The 14,012-nt window shown below is 44.0% G+C and overlaps 1 protein-coding gene across 1 annotated transcript in view; it reads right to left on the bottom strand.

Moving 5' to 3' along the window:
• cacna1ba (calcium channel, voltage-dependent, N type, alpha 1B subunit, a) overlaps positions 1–14,012 on the bottom strand; it is a 138,720-nt gene that overhangs the window by 59,946 nt on the left and 64,762 nt on the right. Inside the window, exons 8-10 of the mRNA XM_062384871.1 lie at positions 7,494–7,609; positions 7,266–7,352; positions 181–262 (exon numbers count right to left, since the gene is read on the bottom strand). Coding sequence (XP_062240855.1) covers positions 181–262; positions 7,266–7,352; positions 7,494–7,609 — 285 coding nt within the window. The remainder of the gene's footprint in view (positions 1–180; positions 263–7,265; positions 7,353–7,493; positions 7,610–14,012) is intronic.

Here is a 14,012-nt window from a genome sequence, read left to right on the forward strand (position 1 = left end):
CCGATTCCTAAATAGATTTGGGCAATTAAGTATTTTAACAAAACGAGCAATACATCAACCAATCCTTTAACCCAATTAACAAGCAGTTTGCATTTTACAGTACCAACACAATTTGAAGACTAGAGGGTATGAAGACCTGCGGTAACATGGCAGATATTGAGTCTCAGGTCGTCCTCACCAACAGATGAGATGTCAGTGAGGTGGTCCTGGCCCTCCTCTGCATTGATGAGATCATTCTTACTCTTTTTTGTCCTCTTCAGCACTGCAAATACAACAGCAAAATAAATCAATAAATCACATCAGTTATAAAGCAGCTGACCTGATTTAACTCTGATTCATAATTCTCTTTTTCAAGTTCAAAAACAAAGAATCTCTCTCTATATTCTACTCATACTTGTCATATATCTTCATTCATAAACTTTCAGCTGTTCCATCGTATATATAGAGAGTTATTTCCCCCTCCGCACACAGCCACTTATTCATGGTAGTACCTAACACTGAGGTTCCTGAGGAATGGACCTTGGTATTTTTTTCTGAGGTGTATAAAATAAAAGTTGTATATATATAAATAATTACCTAAAAAATGTTGTACCTGTGCCAAGATCACCAACATCATCACCTGACCTTCAGGCATCTCTGCTCATGTGGGGGTGGGTGGAGTGAACGATCCTTACACTAATTATCTTATAAAACCAGATAGATGGACAAATCTGCCAAAGCTTGATACAGGTAACTTCACGTTTTAAAAAGAGAGAATGGAAATTTGTGAATACATTACAGGAATTTGAATTATTTTTCTTAGAGTAAGTAAAGTGTAAACCTGATTCTGTTTTATGAAATTCAATCACTTCATGATGTTTCTTTCCACTAAACATAAATGGATGTATAATCTCTTATATGTGACTGTTACACAGCAGCTCTAATTCATCATGTGACTCATCGTAGTAACGTATCAGTCATCATCACTAAACCTCTGAAGGACGATCAATGATTAATCTACAGAGCTCATGTTTAAATCCACTTTTAAAAGTGCTTGATAATTCACAGGAGAGTAATAGATGGAATATAAATGAAGCATATGATCAAATCTAGAACTCAATAATTTTTACCAAAGCATCTGTGTGTAGGATCTAGTGTCATCTAGTGGTGATGAAGCAGATGGCAACTAACTACCATACCCCTCACCTTACCTTCTCCTTGTACATAAGTGTGTAGGAGAACCTACAGCGGCCTTCAGGGAACATGAACATGGTAAAGACCAGAGGTGGGACCAAGTCATTTTTTTGCAAGTCCCAAGTAAGTCTCAAGTCTTTGCCCTCAAGTCCCGAGTCAAGTCCCAAGTCAAGACAGGCAAGTCCTGAGTCAAGTCCAAAGTCAAGACTGACAAGTCTCAAGTCAAGTCCAAGTCCTGCAGTTTGAGTTTCGAGTCTTTTCGAGTCCTTTTGATCACTGAGTAATAATATATTTACACAGATCATGTATGTTTTTAAAATCTGTATTTATTTATTAAAACAAGTGCAATTGAAATTACAGAAAAAAAAATCTCACGTCATATTGTCTGTGTGTGTGTGTACATGTGAGAAACATAACAAATACTTGAACATAACAATGAACAGGGTTGTGCTTTTTATATGTCAGGGCCCTATGCTGCATTGCATTTGCAAAAGACCACATTGGCCAAAAGTCTGTCAGTCATTTGTGCACGATGGGGACGTGGTATGATTCCACCAATTGCCGCTGCGAGCCATTTTGGTGCCCTAAGCATAACTCCTCTATGATTACGTTAAATAATCATCAAATACAAACAAGAATAGTCAATCTTCTTTAACTTTTTTTGAGCAATTTAATATATCTCTTGTTCTGCCTTTTTTGTGATATACATGTCTAAAAGGTACCTAATATTTCTATACTGAAATAATATCGGCATTAAAATGTAAGCTAATTTATTTAATGACGTTATTGTTGAGGGTTGATTTGTATTTACGGTTTTAAGTGGGTTGTTGGTAGTGACTCTTATTTTGAAAGGGGGTTTTAAAGGAAGTGGGTGCTGTGATGAGTGAAGTTGTAAAATGAACGGAGAATAAACGGGTGTGCTGTCCCGAGCGCATGACCTGCTCTCGTGTCCTTTGTCGGCTGAAGCCGGACTTATGATACAACCAAACGCTCGGCTACATAATTATTATAACTATGATGATTTTTCAGTGGCTTTTTTTTTGGTGCCCCCTCAGGACTTGGTGCCCAACGCACAGCGCGTAGTGGGCGTTTTGGGAGCGCCGGCGCTGCACACACACACAGACGCACACAAACACGATGAAAGATACAGAGCGTTCCTTAATAACATACTTTTTAATCTTTGTGTTTTGGGGAAAAGAGCAAGTCTTATCAAGTCAAACGGCTCAAGTCCAAGTAACCCTAACCCTAACCCTTTTTTTACACAGGCTTGTGACTAGTGAAATATACACATATTCCCAGCTAACTGTTGGAGATATACTCTTTAATTTACCAAGCTTTAGTTTTGCTGAGTTTTGTTTTTGAGAGCTATTCAAAGAGAACAGCTTTAAAAGTGTGAAGGGCCCTCATACTCCCAAACTCTGAACTCTAGGGAACCTCACTCACTCACTGCTTCCTTCTAATCCCATTACCCTTCCACCCATAATCACTATGACGGTTACCCTGGGTCAGGCTGCAGAGGAGACGCAAAGCGGCCACAATAACAGGAGAGTAAACACACACAAACAACACAAAATACACAAAAACACATGCCTCAGAGGAGGATACAAGTGAAAAAGGCATCTTAAAATAAAGTGCATTAATTTAGAAAATATGTAGTTTGAGTTTCCCCTTTTTTTATTTTTTCTTAATGTACAACTACATAATACATATAAACAATCTCAACAAATATATATACATATGTTCCAATACTATTTTCGCTCTACATGCTCCCATTAGGAAACATCATCAGCCGTTTGAATGGGATATCATAACATTCCTATGCCGATGACCCCCAAATATACTTGTCCTTCAAGCAAGACAACGTCTCTTAACAGAGAGCCTATCCACTATTAAGGAATGGATGTCACTTAACTTCCTTAAGTTAAATTCAACAAAAACTGAAAGATGATGTTTGGCCCCGACCAGCTATCAATCAGGCAGACCCCTATCATTTCTGGGTCCCTTGGCAGCCAATATTAAAACTACATCTAAAAGTGTGGTGTTGTAGGGGACAGGTGATGTTACAGAATTCACCAAAGACAGTTAACACTAATGTGGTTTGCACACTTACATACCTGGTAGGGAGCTATGGGGTTACCAAGGTAACAGGTGCACTGGGTGTGGTTAAAAGCAGATGTTTTGGTGGCGCCCGGAAGTTATCTGGGAGTGAATTGTTTGGTCAAAATAAACGCAAGCCGAGAGGCGCACAAAACAATAAGATCTCCGGACTCCGTGATTCCCTCGACTCCTACATTGGTGACCTTGATTTCTCTGGACGTATCCAGAGACGGACATGGCAATAAACGCAGTCTCGCTTAAGCTCCCGGAGTTTTGGGAATCGCAACCATCGGCCTGGTTTGCTCAGACGGAGGCGCAGTTCGCGCTGAGAGACATTACAGCAGATACGACCAAGTATTATTATATCATCGCGTCTCTAAATAGTGCAACAGCGGGCAGAGTGGTGAGCCTATTGGAAAACCCTCCAGAGCACGATAAATATGGTGCGTTGGTTGAAGGATCATCTGTTGAAAGCTTTCGGGCTCTCCAACTCCGAGCGCGCACGCCGGCTTCTGTCGCTAAACGGTCTCGGCGACTCCAAGCCTTCGGAGTTAATGGATAAGATGCTGTCTCTCCTGGGAAGCCACAAGCCGGAGCTTCTGTTCAAGGAGCTTTTCCTGCAGCAGCTGCCAACTCAGGTGCGGCCTGCTTTGGCCAACACGAGCATCACGGATTGCCGCGCACTGGCTGAGGAAGCCGACAAGTTTTTCCTGGCGGGGCAGCAGAGCTGCGCAGTGGCTTGGGACTCACCCGGTGACGGTCCATGGCGCCAGGGGGACACGGCCGTGGTCAGCGCCGCAGCGGTGAAGCGGCAACAGAGCTCCCACCTGTGTTTCTACCATGCACGGTATGGTTCCAAAGCTAAACGGTGTTGCCCCCCATGCAGCTACAGCAGGATGGGAAACGGCTCGGCCGGCGCCCACTAGCTGCCATGAGCGTCGGCAGGACATGCAGGCTGTTGTTTATTCAGGATTCCATTTCTGGGCGGCGCTTTCTGTGCGACACAGGAGCGCAGAAGAGCGTTTTGCCTGCATCACAAGTGGACATGCTGAGCGACAGGCACGGCCCCCCGCTGCAAGCGGCCAACGGCACCCCCATCCGCACCTACGGGATCAGGTACCTGGAGCTGTGTTTTGGTGACCAACGTTTCAGCTGGGATTTTATAACAGCCAAAGTTACAGTTCACCTGCTAGGGACAGATTTCCTGTGCGCTTATGTGCTGTTAGTAGATATCAAGGGCCACCGCTTAATTGATGCGGTGACTTTTTCTTCTTATACCTGCTCAATCGGAGTATCAGACTTTGTGGGGCTCTCCAGCATTATACCAGCCACGGATGAGTTCCACCACCTCCTGATACGGTTTCCAAACTTAACAAAGCCCACGTTCGCATCCAACAGCACCAAACATGGCGTGGAACATCATATGTCTACAGCAGGTCCACCAGTTCATGCCCGGAGCCGGCGCCTAGACCCGGTAAAGCTGGTTATTGCTAAGGCTGAGTTTGAGAACATGGAGCGCCTGGGAATTATTCGTCGTTCAAGTAGCCCATGGTCTTCACCGCTGCATTTTGTAGCAAAGAAAGGCGGCGGATGGCGCCCGTGCGGCAATTACCGCCGGCTCAATGATTCAACGACACCTGATCGCTATCCTGTCCCACACATCCAGGACTTTTCTGCCCGTTTGGCTAATAAAGTCATATTTTCCAAAGTGGACCTAGTCCGTGGCTATCACCAGGTGCCGGTGCACCCACTGGATATACCCAAGACAGCGGTTATCACACCATTTGGCCTCTTCGAATTCCTTCGGATGCCGTTCGGTCTTAAAAATGCAGCACAGACCTTCCAGCGACTGATGGATACAGTACTGAGGGACCTTTCTTTTTTATTTGTTTATCTGGATGATATACTGGTGACTAGTACATCTAAGGAAGAACACACGTCTCACCTGTTGACACTCTTTGAGCGACTCAGTCAGCATGGCCTGATTATAAACCCAGCCAAGTGTCAGTTTGGGTTGGAGGCTATTGACTTCTTGGGACACCACATTACTAAGGACGGGGCAGTTCCTCTCCCTTCAAAGGTGGAGGCTGTAACAAATTTCCCACGCCCACTCTCAGTGAAGACACTGCAGGAGTTTTTGGGCATGGTGAACTTTTACCACCGCTTTCTTCCTCATGCAGCACAGCTAATGCAACCCCTTTATGAGGCCCTGAAGGGTAAAGCAGCCAGGCACGCAGTGATTTGGACGGAGGAAAGGAATAAAGCCTTTGAGGATGCTAAGGCAGCTTTGGCTAAGGCGACGATGCTGGCACACCCCGCACCCAATGTACCGATATCCATCACAAGCGATGCTTTGGACTATGCAGTTGGAGCGGTGCATGAGCAGTGGGTCAAGGGGGCCTGGCAGCCGCTCGCCTTTTTCAGCAGACAACTGCGCCCAAATGAGCGGATTTACAGTACCTTCGATAGGGAGCTGCTAGCCCTCTATCTTGCCATCCGACACTTTCGTTTCCTGCTAGAGGGCCGAAGTTTTCACAGCCAAGGTTACCAAGGTAACAGGTGCACTGGGTGTGGTTAAAAGCAGATGTTTTGGTGGCGCCCGGAAGTTCTCTGGGAGTGAATTGTTTGGTCAAATAAACGCACGCCGAGAGGCGCACAAAACAATAAGATCTCCGGACTCCGTGATTCCCTCGACTCCTACAGTGTCTCATTTGATTCTCATCTGAACTTCAAAACACACGTTAATCAAATCATTAAATCCTGCTACTTTCATCTAAGAAACATTTCTAAAAATCAAAGCAGTTCTATCTCTCCCGGATTTAGATTAACTAATACATGGGTTTGTTTTATCCCACCTGGATTATTGCAACGCCCTGTATACCAATCCGTAGTAACTCGTATGAAGCTTGTTCAAGACAATGCTGCTCGTAATTTAACAAAAACAAACTGTAGGGCTCATATAACGCCAATTCTTGATTCCCTTCACTAGTTACCAATTCATTCAATTTAGGATTGATTTTCAGATTATTTTAATAGCTTTTAAAGTTTAACACTGGCGAGCCCCCACATACATTTTGCAGCTCTTGACCCCCTATAATCCCTGTCGCAACCTGAGAGCGGCCATCCTGTCCCTGTTGGCTGTCCCTAGGTCAAGGCTGGATACTCAAGGCTTTTTTTGGTCAGGCCTCCGAGGCTCTGGAACTCCCTGCCTGGTGAGATTAGGCTCACCAATTTACTACCGATCTTTAAATCACTGCTCAAAACCTATTTTGACAGGAAAGCATCTCTTACATGCGACTTGCAATAATTTTCATTAATCAGTCTTATAGAGTACAAGTGTGATGTTCCTGATCTCTCTGTCCTCCTCTCCAACACCCCACCCCCCTCTTGCTCTCTTTTCTACTCCCTCTATGCCACCAACCTACACTAAACAGGTCTGGGTCCGTATAGAGCAGCTTCTGCGTCGCTCCGGTCCGCGGTTCAACTATAGGGAACCTTTACTAGATGAATGTGGACATTTTCCGCTTCAGCTTGCTCTTCTGGTGAGTGCATGCCTATACTGTGCGCAGCCACCTACTATACACAATGGCTAGGTCTCATTTCAGTCCAAGTCTGTGATTTATACATTTTTATAAATATACAAATTATAGCAATTCATTATTAAGTGGAGCCAAACGGTGTATAGCTCATTTTGAATTAGCTACATTGATTATACTAGTTTAATACTGCATTTAATATGAGATTTTCTTGGAAGTAATGGAGTTATGATATTTCTGTTTATTTTTTCCCTAAGGGTGGTTACGAAAAAATAGATTTAGTCATATATATGGGTCATTCGTTGATGCAGGTTGTCTCCATATTTTGTTTCCGGTTCATTTAGCTGGTGATCACAAGCTTACGCCCTAACATGCTGCTCTCTAAAATGAGGCAGTGTTTTCAAAGCTGGCTGCCTGTTTTCTATCTTCACAACAGATACTGAACATAGCAGCCCTCACCTGAGTTATTGTGTTTTCTTTTATACCAAGCTCCATCCAAAGATTTCTCCTCTGCATTTTTGTCTTCCTCAGCCAGCATCACCTCCTCTGTAACACAAATACCACAGTTGAATTCAAAGGAGTCGTAATTAGGTCATATCTCAACATCAATTACAGTTAAGTCATGATCAGTCAGGCATACGCCCTCATTCGTAATCCACAGTATTCATGTTTGTGTGTGTTTTCAACCTGCTTTGCAGATCCACTCCAGATATCCAGTCAGCTCTCTCTCTCTTTGCTGTTGTCTGCGGAGCTTCAGGAAATCTTGCCTCTTCTCCACCCTCGCTCTTTCTTTGGCAAACTCCCTGTGGAAAACACGCACACGCACACACACACACACACATTAAGTGGATCTGACAAGCCAACACAGACCCCAAAGCAGCCTGACAGGCATACAGCAGGCTCGCTTCCAGCAGGTAAAAGAGAGTCTGCGTTCTGATACAGCTCAAGTCAGCATCAACAGTAGGTTTTCTCATGCTTAGATAACCAGCTAATATCTGTCTGTGTCATGGACTCAAGTCTGACCCTGAGTCGACAATTCGACTTGACTTGGTAAAACCCCAATAATATTTTCAGTTCAGTACCAATGGATTATAACCAGTGATACTCTAATCTGACTGCTTTTTTCAGTAACGAGTAATCTAACGCGTTACTATTTCCAAACTAGTAATCAGATTAAAGTTACTTGTCCAAGTCACTGTGCGTTACTATTGTGGTATTTGTGTTTAAACCGCTGGGCACGTGCCGCGGCTGGGGGAGCAGTTAATCTCTGCGCCGCCGGACCCTCAATGTTTTTTGGGGGGGGAGGTCCTCGTCCGCTGGTGCGGGGGCTTTCCTTGTCTTGGACCGCGGGGCGGTGTCCGTCGGCGGTGCGGAAGGCGGGGACCGGTTGGAGGGGACCGGGTACGGCGGTAGGCGGCGGCGACTCTGGACACGTGTCGGGCCCTTCTCGCAGATCACCTCAGCTACGGCGCCCGCTGGGGGAACCCTCCGTTCGCGCGGGGGTCCCTCTATGGCGGGCTCTAATAAAGTGAGTGTTGGCAAAACCGGTTGTCATTTTTATGTAGAGGCGCCAGTTGCTGAATGTAACCAATAAAGTAACTTGTAATCTAACTTAGTTACTTTTAAAATCAAGTATCTGTAAAGTAACTAAGTTACTTTTAAAATCAAGTAATCTGTAAAGTAACTAAGTAACTTTGACAACACTGATTATAACTTTACTTGGAATTAGGACCTTGGATTTAAAAATGATTTGATATTTTTCCAAAGACCTAAGAGTCACAAAACAAGGTTGTAAGAGAGTGCGCTACAACATGAGTGTGATGATGCATGAGAGGGAAAGGAAAAGTGTTCCAGATTTTTTTTTAAAGAATTGTCTTATAATTCTATGATACATTAAGACTCAATTATTATAAATTAAAAGTAGCTGAGCTGTTTGCCAGGTTAGTTTTCAGTAGAAAAAAGCTTAAAGTTGGGAAAAAGTCGTTGGTTGACATCGCGTCTGCCCCAACCTTCAGACACACGTCCACTGTCAAGCATCAACGCAACAACTCTCAGACGTGCACTGAATTCTGGATAATCTCCCGACATTCTCCAGAGAAGCTGTATGTGGGAACAGTTAAGAGGCTGAGTTAGAGGCCCTAGACTTTCTAGGTTTCTCCGGCCAGCCCCATGTAAAATCTCAAAATAATGTCCAGATAAGCTCAGGGGAAAACCTAGCAGGCGATACTACACAGGATTCAATGTTAGAAAGTGGACGTGTTGATGAGATGCAAAACCGTGAAAAAAACAAAATGTCTAAAAACAAAGTTGCCAAGAACAATCCTTTAGTTATAAAGGCTGACGCAGGCTGACACACCTGATCTCTGCTGCAAAATTAATAGTACATATTCTGTCTCTGCCTGCTGCACCATCACTCTCCTGGGTGCTCCGGAGATTTCTGTGTTGTGGTGAATGCGTCTGAGTGGAGAAACTCCTGCTGCCTTGATCATGTGTGAAAGACCAACTCCACAGAAAGTGCAGACCCAACTGTGCAGATGTTCTCCTGAGTTCATATCTGAGAACAGCTTAGCTACTGTGAGTCGGACCCCCTGGAAGAATGTTAGATCAATAGATTGTAAGCATCAGTGTTATTCTTACACACAGGAACAGAAAAAGGTAGAAGTGACGTGTGGGGCAGACAACAGTGATACATGGGCATCCCCTTGAATGTGTGTCTATGTCCTAAAACAACTGGAACTGCGCAGGAGATGGATTCAGTGCTATAAATCTACATGGACTAAAGTTTTCCGTCGCTATGACGGATTTCCGTCAACTCCGCTCGCATAAGGCTAAAAATGAGATCGATGCAGATCCGAAGAGAAAAAAAAATAGGGGGGGGGTGTTACACTGATATGATTTGCAGAACTTCACCAATCAGCTGTGATTTTTTTAACCTTTTGTTTGTGAACCATGCCTTGCGTCTTTCTCATGTTTGAATGGATAAGTTGACGCGGCATTTAAAAAAAAAATCCATGCGTTGGCAGAGCATTGGAAATAAATCCCCATGCGTTGTGCTTGGTTTTCTTGTGTTTGGCAATTTAGCTAGCATGGATTAAAGTTTTCCGTCGCTATGACGGATTTCCGTCAACTCCGCTCGCATAAGGCTAAAAATGAGATCGATGCAGATCCGAAGAGAAAAAAAAATAGGGGGGGGGGTGTAACACTGATATGATTTGCATAACTTCACCAATCAGCTGTGATTTTTTTAACCTTTTGTTTGTGAACCATAGCTTGCGTCTTTCTCATGTTTGAATGGATAAGTTGACGCGGCATTTAAAAAAAAAATCCATGCGTTGGCAGAGCATTGGAAATAAATCCCCATGCGTTGTGCTTAGTTTTCTTGTGTTTGGCAATTTAGCTAATGTTTCGGATTAAGTTGAGTTGTGGCAAAAACTGACTGTTTGAACAGATAGACCATCTTGTGTTTCGCTTTGATCAGTCATGGCCACCGGTGTATCAATCATCGTCGGCAGATACAGAAATAATTAAATAAAAAGTTCTAAATCAACAGACGTCTTAAAATGCTCTCCTTTTCGTTTGGCCTGGACCTACACGATGTAGAGAATTATTGAAAAAGGAGCAGAAGCGTGAGAAAAGGCTTACAATTAAAGAATCAAAGAAAGAAAGACAAACCGACGTTTATATGCCTATAGGCTATATTCAGTGTTGGGAAGGATACTTTCAAAACGTATTTCGTTACAGAATACAGAATACATGCCTAAAAATGTAATCTGTAACGTATTCCATTACATTAACTAATCTGAGTAACGTATTCTGAATACTTGGAATACTTCCGGTTTGTATTGCATTTTTTAAGTGTAGGATTGCGGCGTTGTTATTGTCAGTGGGGCAGCAGCAGTTTAATCTCTCTCTCCGCCGATGCGGCGGGCCAGCTGGATGTCTGGCTCCCATCCACTCCCAGCTCTGTGCGGGTCCCACCGGAGGCTGAGGGGTCGCGCTGCGCCAAGGCAGATAAATTGTTGTCGGTTGGGAAATTCAGCCATTGTGTAGTCAACAAGGCCAGAGTGGAGAAGAAACCTTGGGTGAAGGAGTTATACACCTCACTCAGAGAGGGCTACATCAAGGCAGCTGCATTCCTGATAAAAAACCTCCCCTTGAGCAACGTCATCATTTCCTCTTTGTCTGCAATGTCACCTTCGTTGATCCAGGACCAAAACGTGCTTACTGCATTTAGCACTTTGGCCAAGGCTCTGCCAAATGTCATCACCACTAATGAACTGGGCGAGCTGGATGAAGAGGTGAGGGCCTACCAGACTGACCTGGATCTGGAGGACAAGGCCAAAGGTTTTGATGAGAATTCTGCACGTATTGATGCTGACTGGTGGAGGGAAATCTTTGTAATGAAGACATCAGAAGGCTCAATCAGATTTCCTGTCTTGGGCAAATTGGTGAGTGCACTGCTCTCTTTGTTTACTGGCCCTCTCGTTGAAGGTTCATTCAATATAATGGATGATATCATTGAGAAGGATAGGACCAGGTTAAACATTGAGACCTATGAAGGCTTGGCTGTGATCAAAACACACCTGAAGGCAGCAGAACAAACAGCCTAAGATGACAATTAGTGCTGCAATGAGGAGTTCGTGTCTCTCATCATTTCACCGGTACAAATGCCATCTTGAGAAGAAGAAAGAGAAAATGAATGAAGAGAAGGATCGGAAAATCAGGGAAGCATTAAAAGTCCTCTCAGCAGTGAGGGCGAAGAAGGTGAAAAAAGCTTCCACCTCTTCATCATCTTCATCTACTTCTGCTGCCAGACACTCCTCCTCCTCCACTAGAGCCTCCCACTCATACAGCTCAAGAAGAGCCATGTGTGCAACCAAATCTTCCCACCCTTTATCCTCAAAAACCAGAGGAGCTACCCCTGCAGGCCACCCCCCCCCCCCCCCTCCTCTTCCTCATCTCCCTCATCTGGAAAAGCTACCCCTGCAGGCCACCTCCCATCTTTCACATCCAGAAAAGCTACCCCTGCAGGCCACTTCCCATCTTCATCATCTGGAAAAGCTACCCCTGCAGGAAAATCCTTAAAAGGCACTTCTGCAGGAACCTCCTCCTCCTCCTCCTCCTCCTCCTCCTCCTCCACCTCTACCCCTGCAGGAAAACCCCTCTCCTCAAAAAGCACGCCTGCTAGAACCCCCTCCACCTCCTCCTCCTCCTCTACCCCTGCAGGAAAACCCCTCTCCTCAAAAGGAACTGCTGCAGGAACCTCCTCCTCCTCTTCCTCCTTATCTACCCCTGCAGGAAAACCCAGCTCCTCAAAAAGCACTCCTGCTAGAACCTCCTCCTCCTCTAACCCTGCAGGAAAACCCCTCTTCAAAAGGAACTCCTGCAGGAACCTCCTCCTCAAAAGGCACTTCTGTTGGAACTCCATCTTCCTCCTCCTCCTCTGGCTCATTTAAAGCCACACCTGCAGGAAAACCCTTTTCGTCTCCTCCTGGGCCAAAAAAACCTCCCCAGAAACGGGCATCAGGTGTCCTGAAGTTTGATGACTTTGGATTCACCACTAAAAGGCCAAAGAAGTAGACCTTTTCATTTTCTCTTCTTGGGTCTCAGTGTTTTAACTTATTTAGTACTGTTATCTTTTAAGTTTTAAGTTATCTTTTTGTGTTACACCGTTTTGTTCAAACATTGTTCTCTTTAATATAATTGTTCTTGAAAGCATTGTGGAAATAAATGCTTGCTCTGACAACTTGTGCAGACGTTTTGTCATTTATAGCCCATTAACACGAATGGTGAAGTCTTGCAAAAAAATATTGGTTTTATGCCCTAGCTTTAAACTAGTAAGTGATAATGGACCAAGTGAAGTTCAAATATCGAGGCGGTAAGCAGCCACGACCCAAAGTGATTGCCGATTTTTTTTTTCAGTCAGATGATTTTCTTTTGCTTTAATCCCTGAATCTACCCTAAATAATCCCTCTCTCCTATTGACATCCACCCTCACTTTATGTCAGCAGCTAACCCTTTATATACAGAATATGCACATGCAATTTGTAGTGCATACATTTGAATGATTCTTATATCCATCGGCAAAAATCCTGACTGAATCATGTTTCTATGGTGTGGTTATATAAATGCCATCAGTGTTACTTCACGATTAATTTGACAACTCTCATTTGTTAAAGCTAATGTCGTAATCTTCACTTCCACTGCATTGCTTGGCCAACATAAGGCTTACGTCATGTGTGAGGTAGAAAGAGGGAGCTGGAATAAGATAAGAAACACAGAGAAAGATAAAGACAGACATGAAATAACAGAGCAAGGGATCTCTACTTCCCCCGCCCCCCTGATTGGTGTGTCTCCCACACAGCAGAGGGGGCGGGGGGCTCCACTCTGCATTGCAGTGGCTGCCTGCCTTCCTGCCTGCCACCCTGCCTGCCTTCCTGGGGATGCTTCTGTTTCTATATGTGCCTGCATGCCAGTGTGTCTAAATTAAATTTTATGACTGCACATCTTTCTAAGTATAATGTGTGTGCAGTGCTTCAGTGTGCGCTGGGTGAGTGTACTGTGTGCCAGCGTGTGTGTCGGCAGTGTGTGTTCCTGTCTGGCTTCTTTTCTGCCTGGTTATCCTCCATCTGCCTGTAAGCCTGGTTTTCTTAATTAAAGTTATTCACTCCATCCGCCTGCCTTGTGTCTGCATTAGGATCCTCTCTCTGCCTCTGCTGCTGAGCACATTAAACTGCAATTCTGTGATCAAAGATGCATGGCATAGGTACTGTAGGTGCTAAAAATAATGATAATATATATATATATATATATATATTATTATTATTATTATTATATATATGTATATATATATACATATATATATATATATATATATATATATATACCATACACCACCATAAATCAGGCCTGTGTGTGTTATTTGGATAATTGTCCTCCAGAGTCAAGAAAGTAGTCCCTGCTTCATCTACAAACAGGGCTAGTTTACAGTGTCAGTGGTTATTGTTTGTGTGAGCGTGGCCTGATAGGCAGTTTTGAACTAGATGGGAACTAAGTGAGTTCATACCTCTTTCAAGACTAATGCTCAGTCTTTCCATATCAAAGCAATGTTTTCCATTAATTATCTAGACTGTGATGGCTCCCCAAGTTCTAATTTGTCCTGCCAGAGTTTCTTAATGAGTCAACAAAATGCCGTCACTCCTCATA

Source organism: Platichthys flesus, chromosome 3 (assembly GCF_949316205.1).
Source record: "Platichthys flesus chromosome 3, fPlaFle2.1, whole genome shotgun sequence".
Taxonomy (NCBI): Eukaryota; Metazoa; Chordata; class Actinopteri; order Pleuronectiformes; family Pleuronectidae; genus Platichthys; species Platichthys flesus.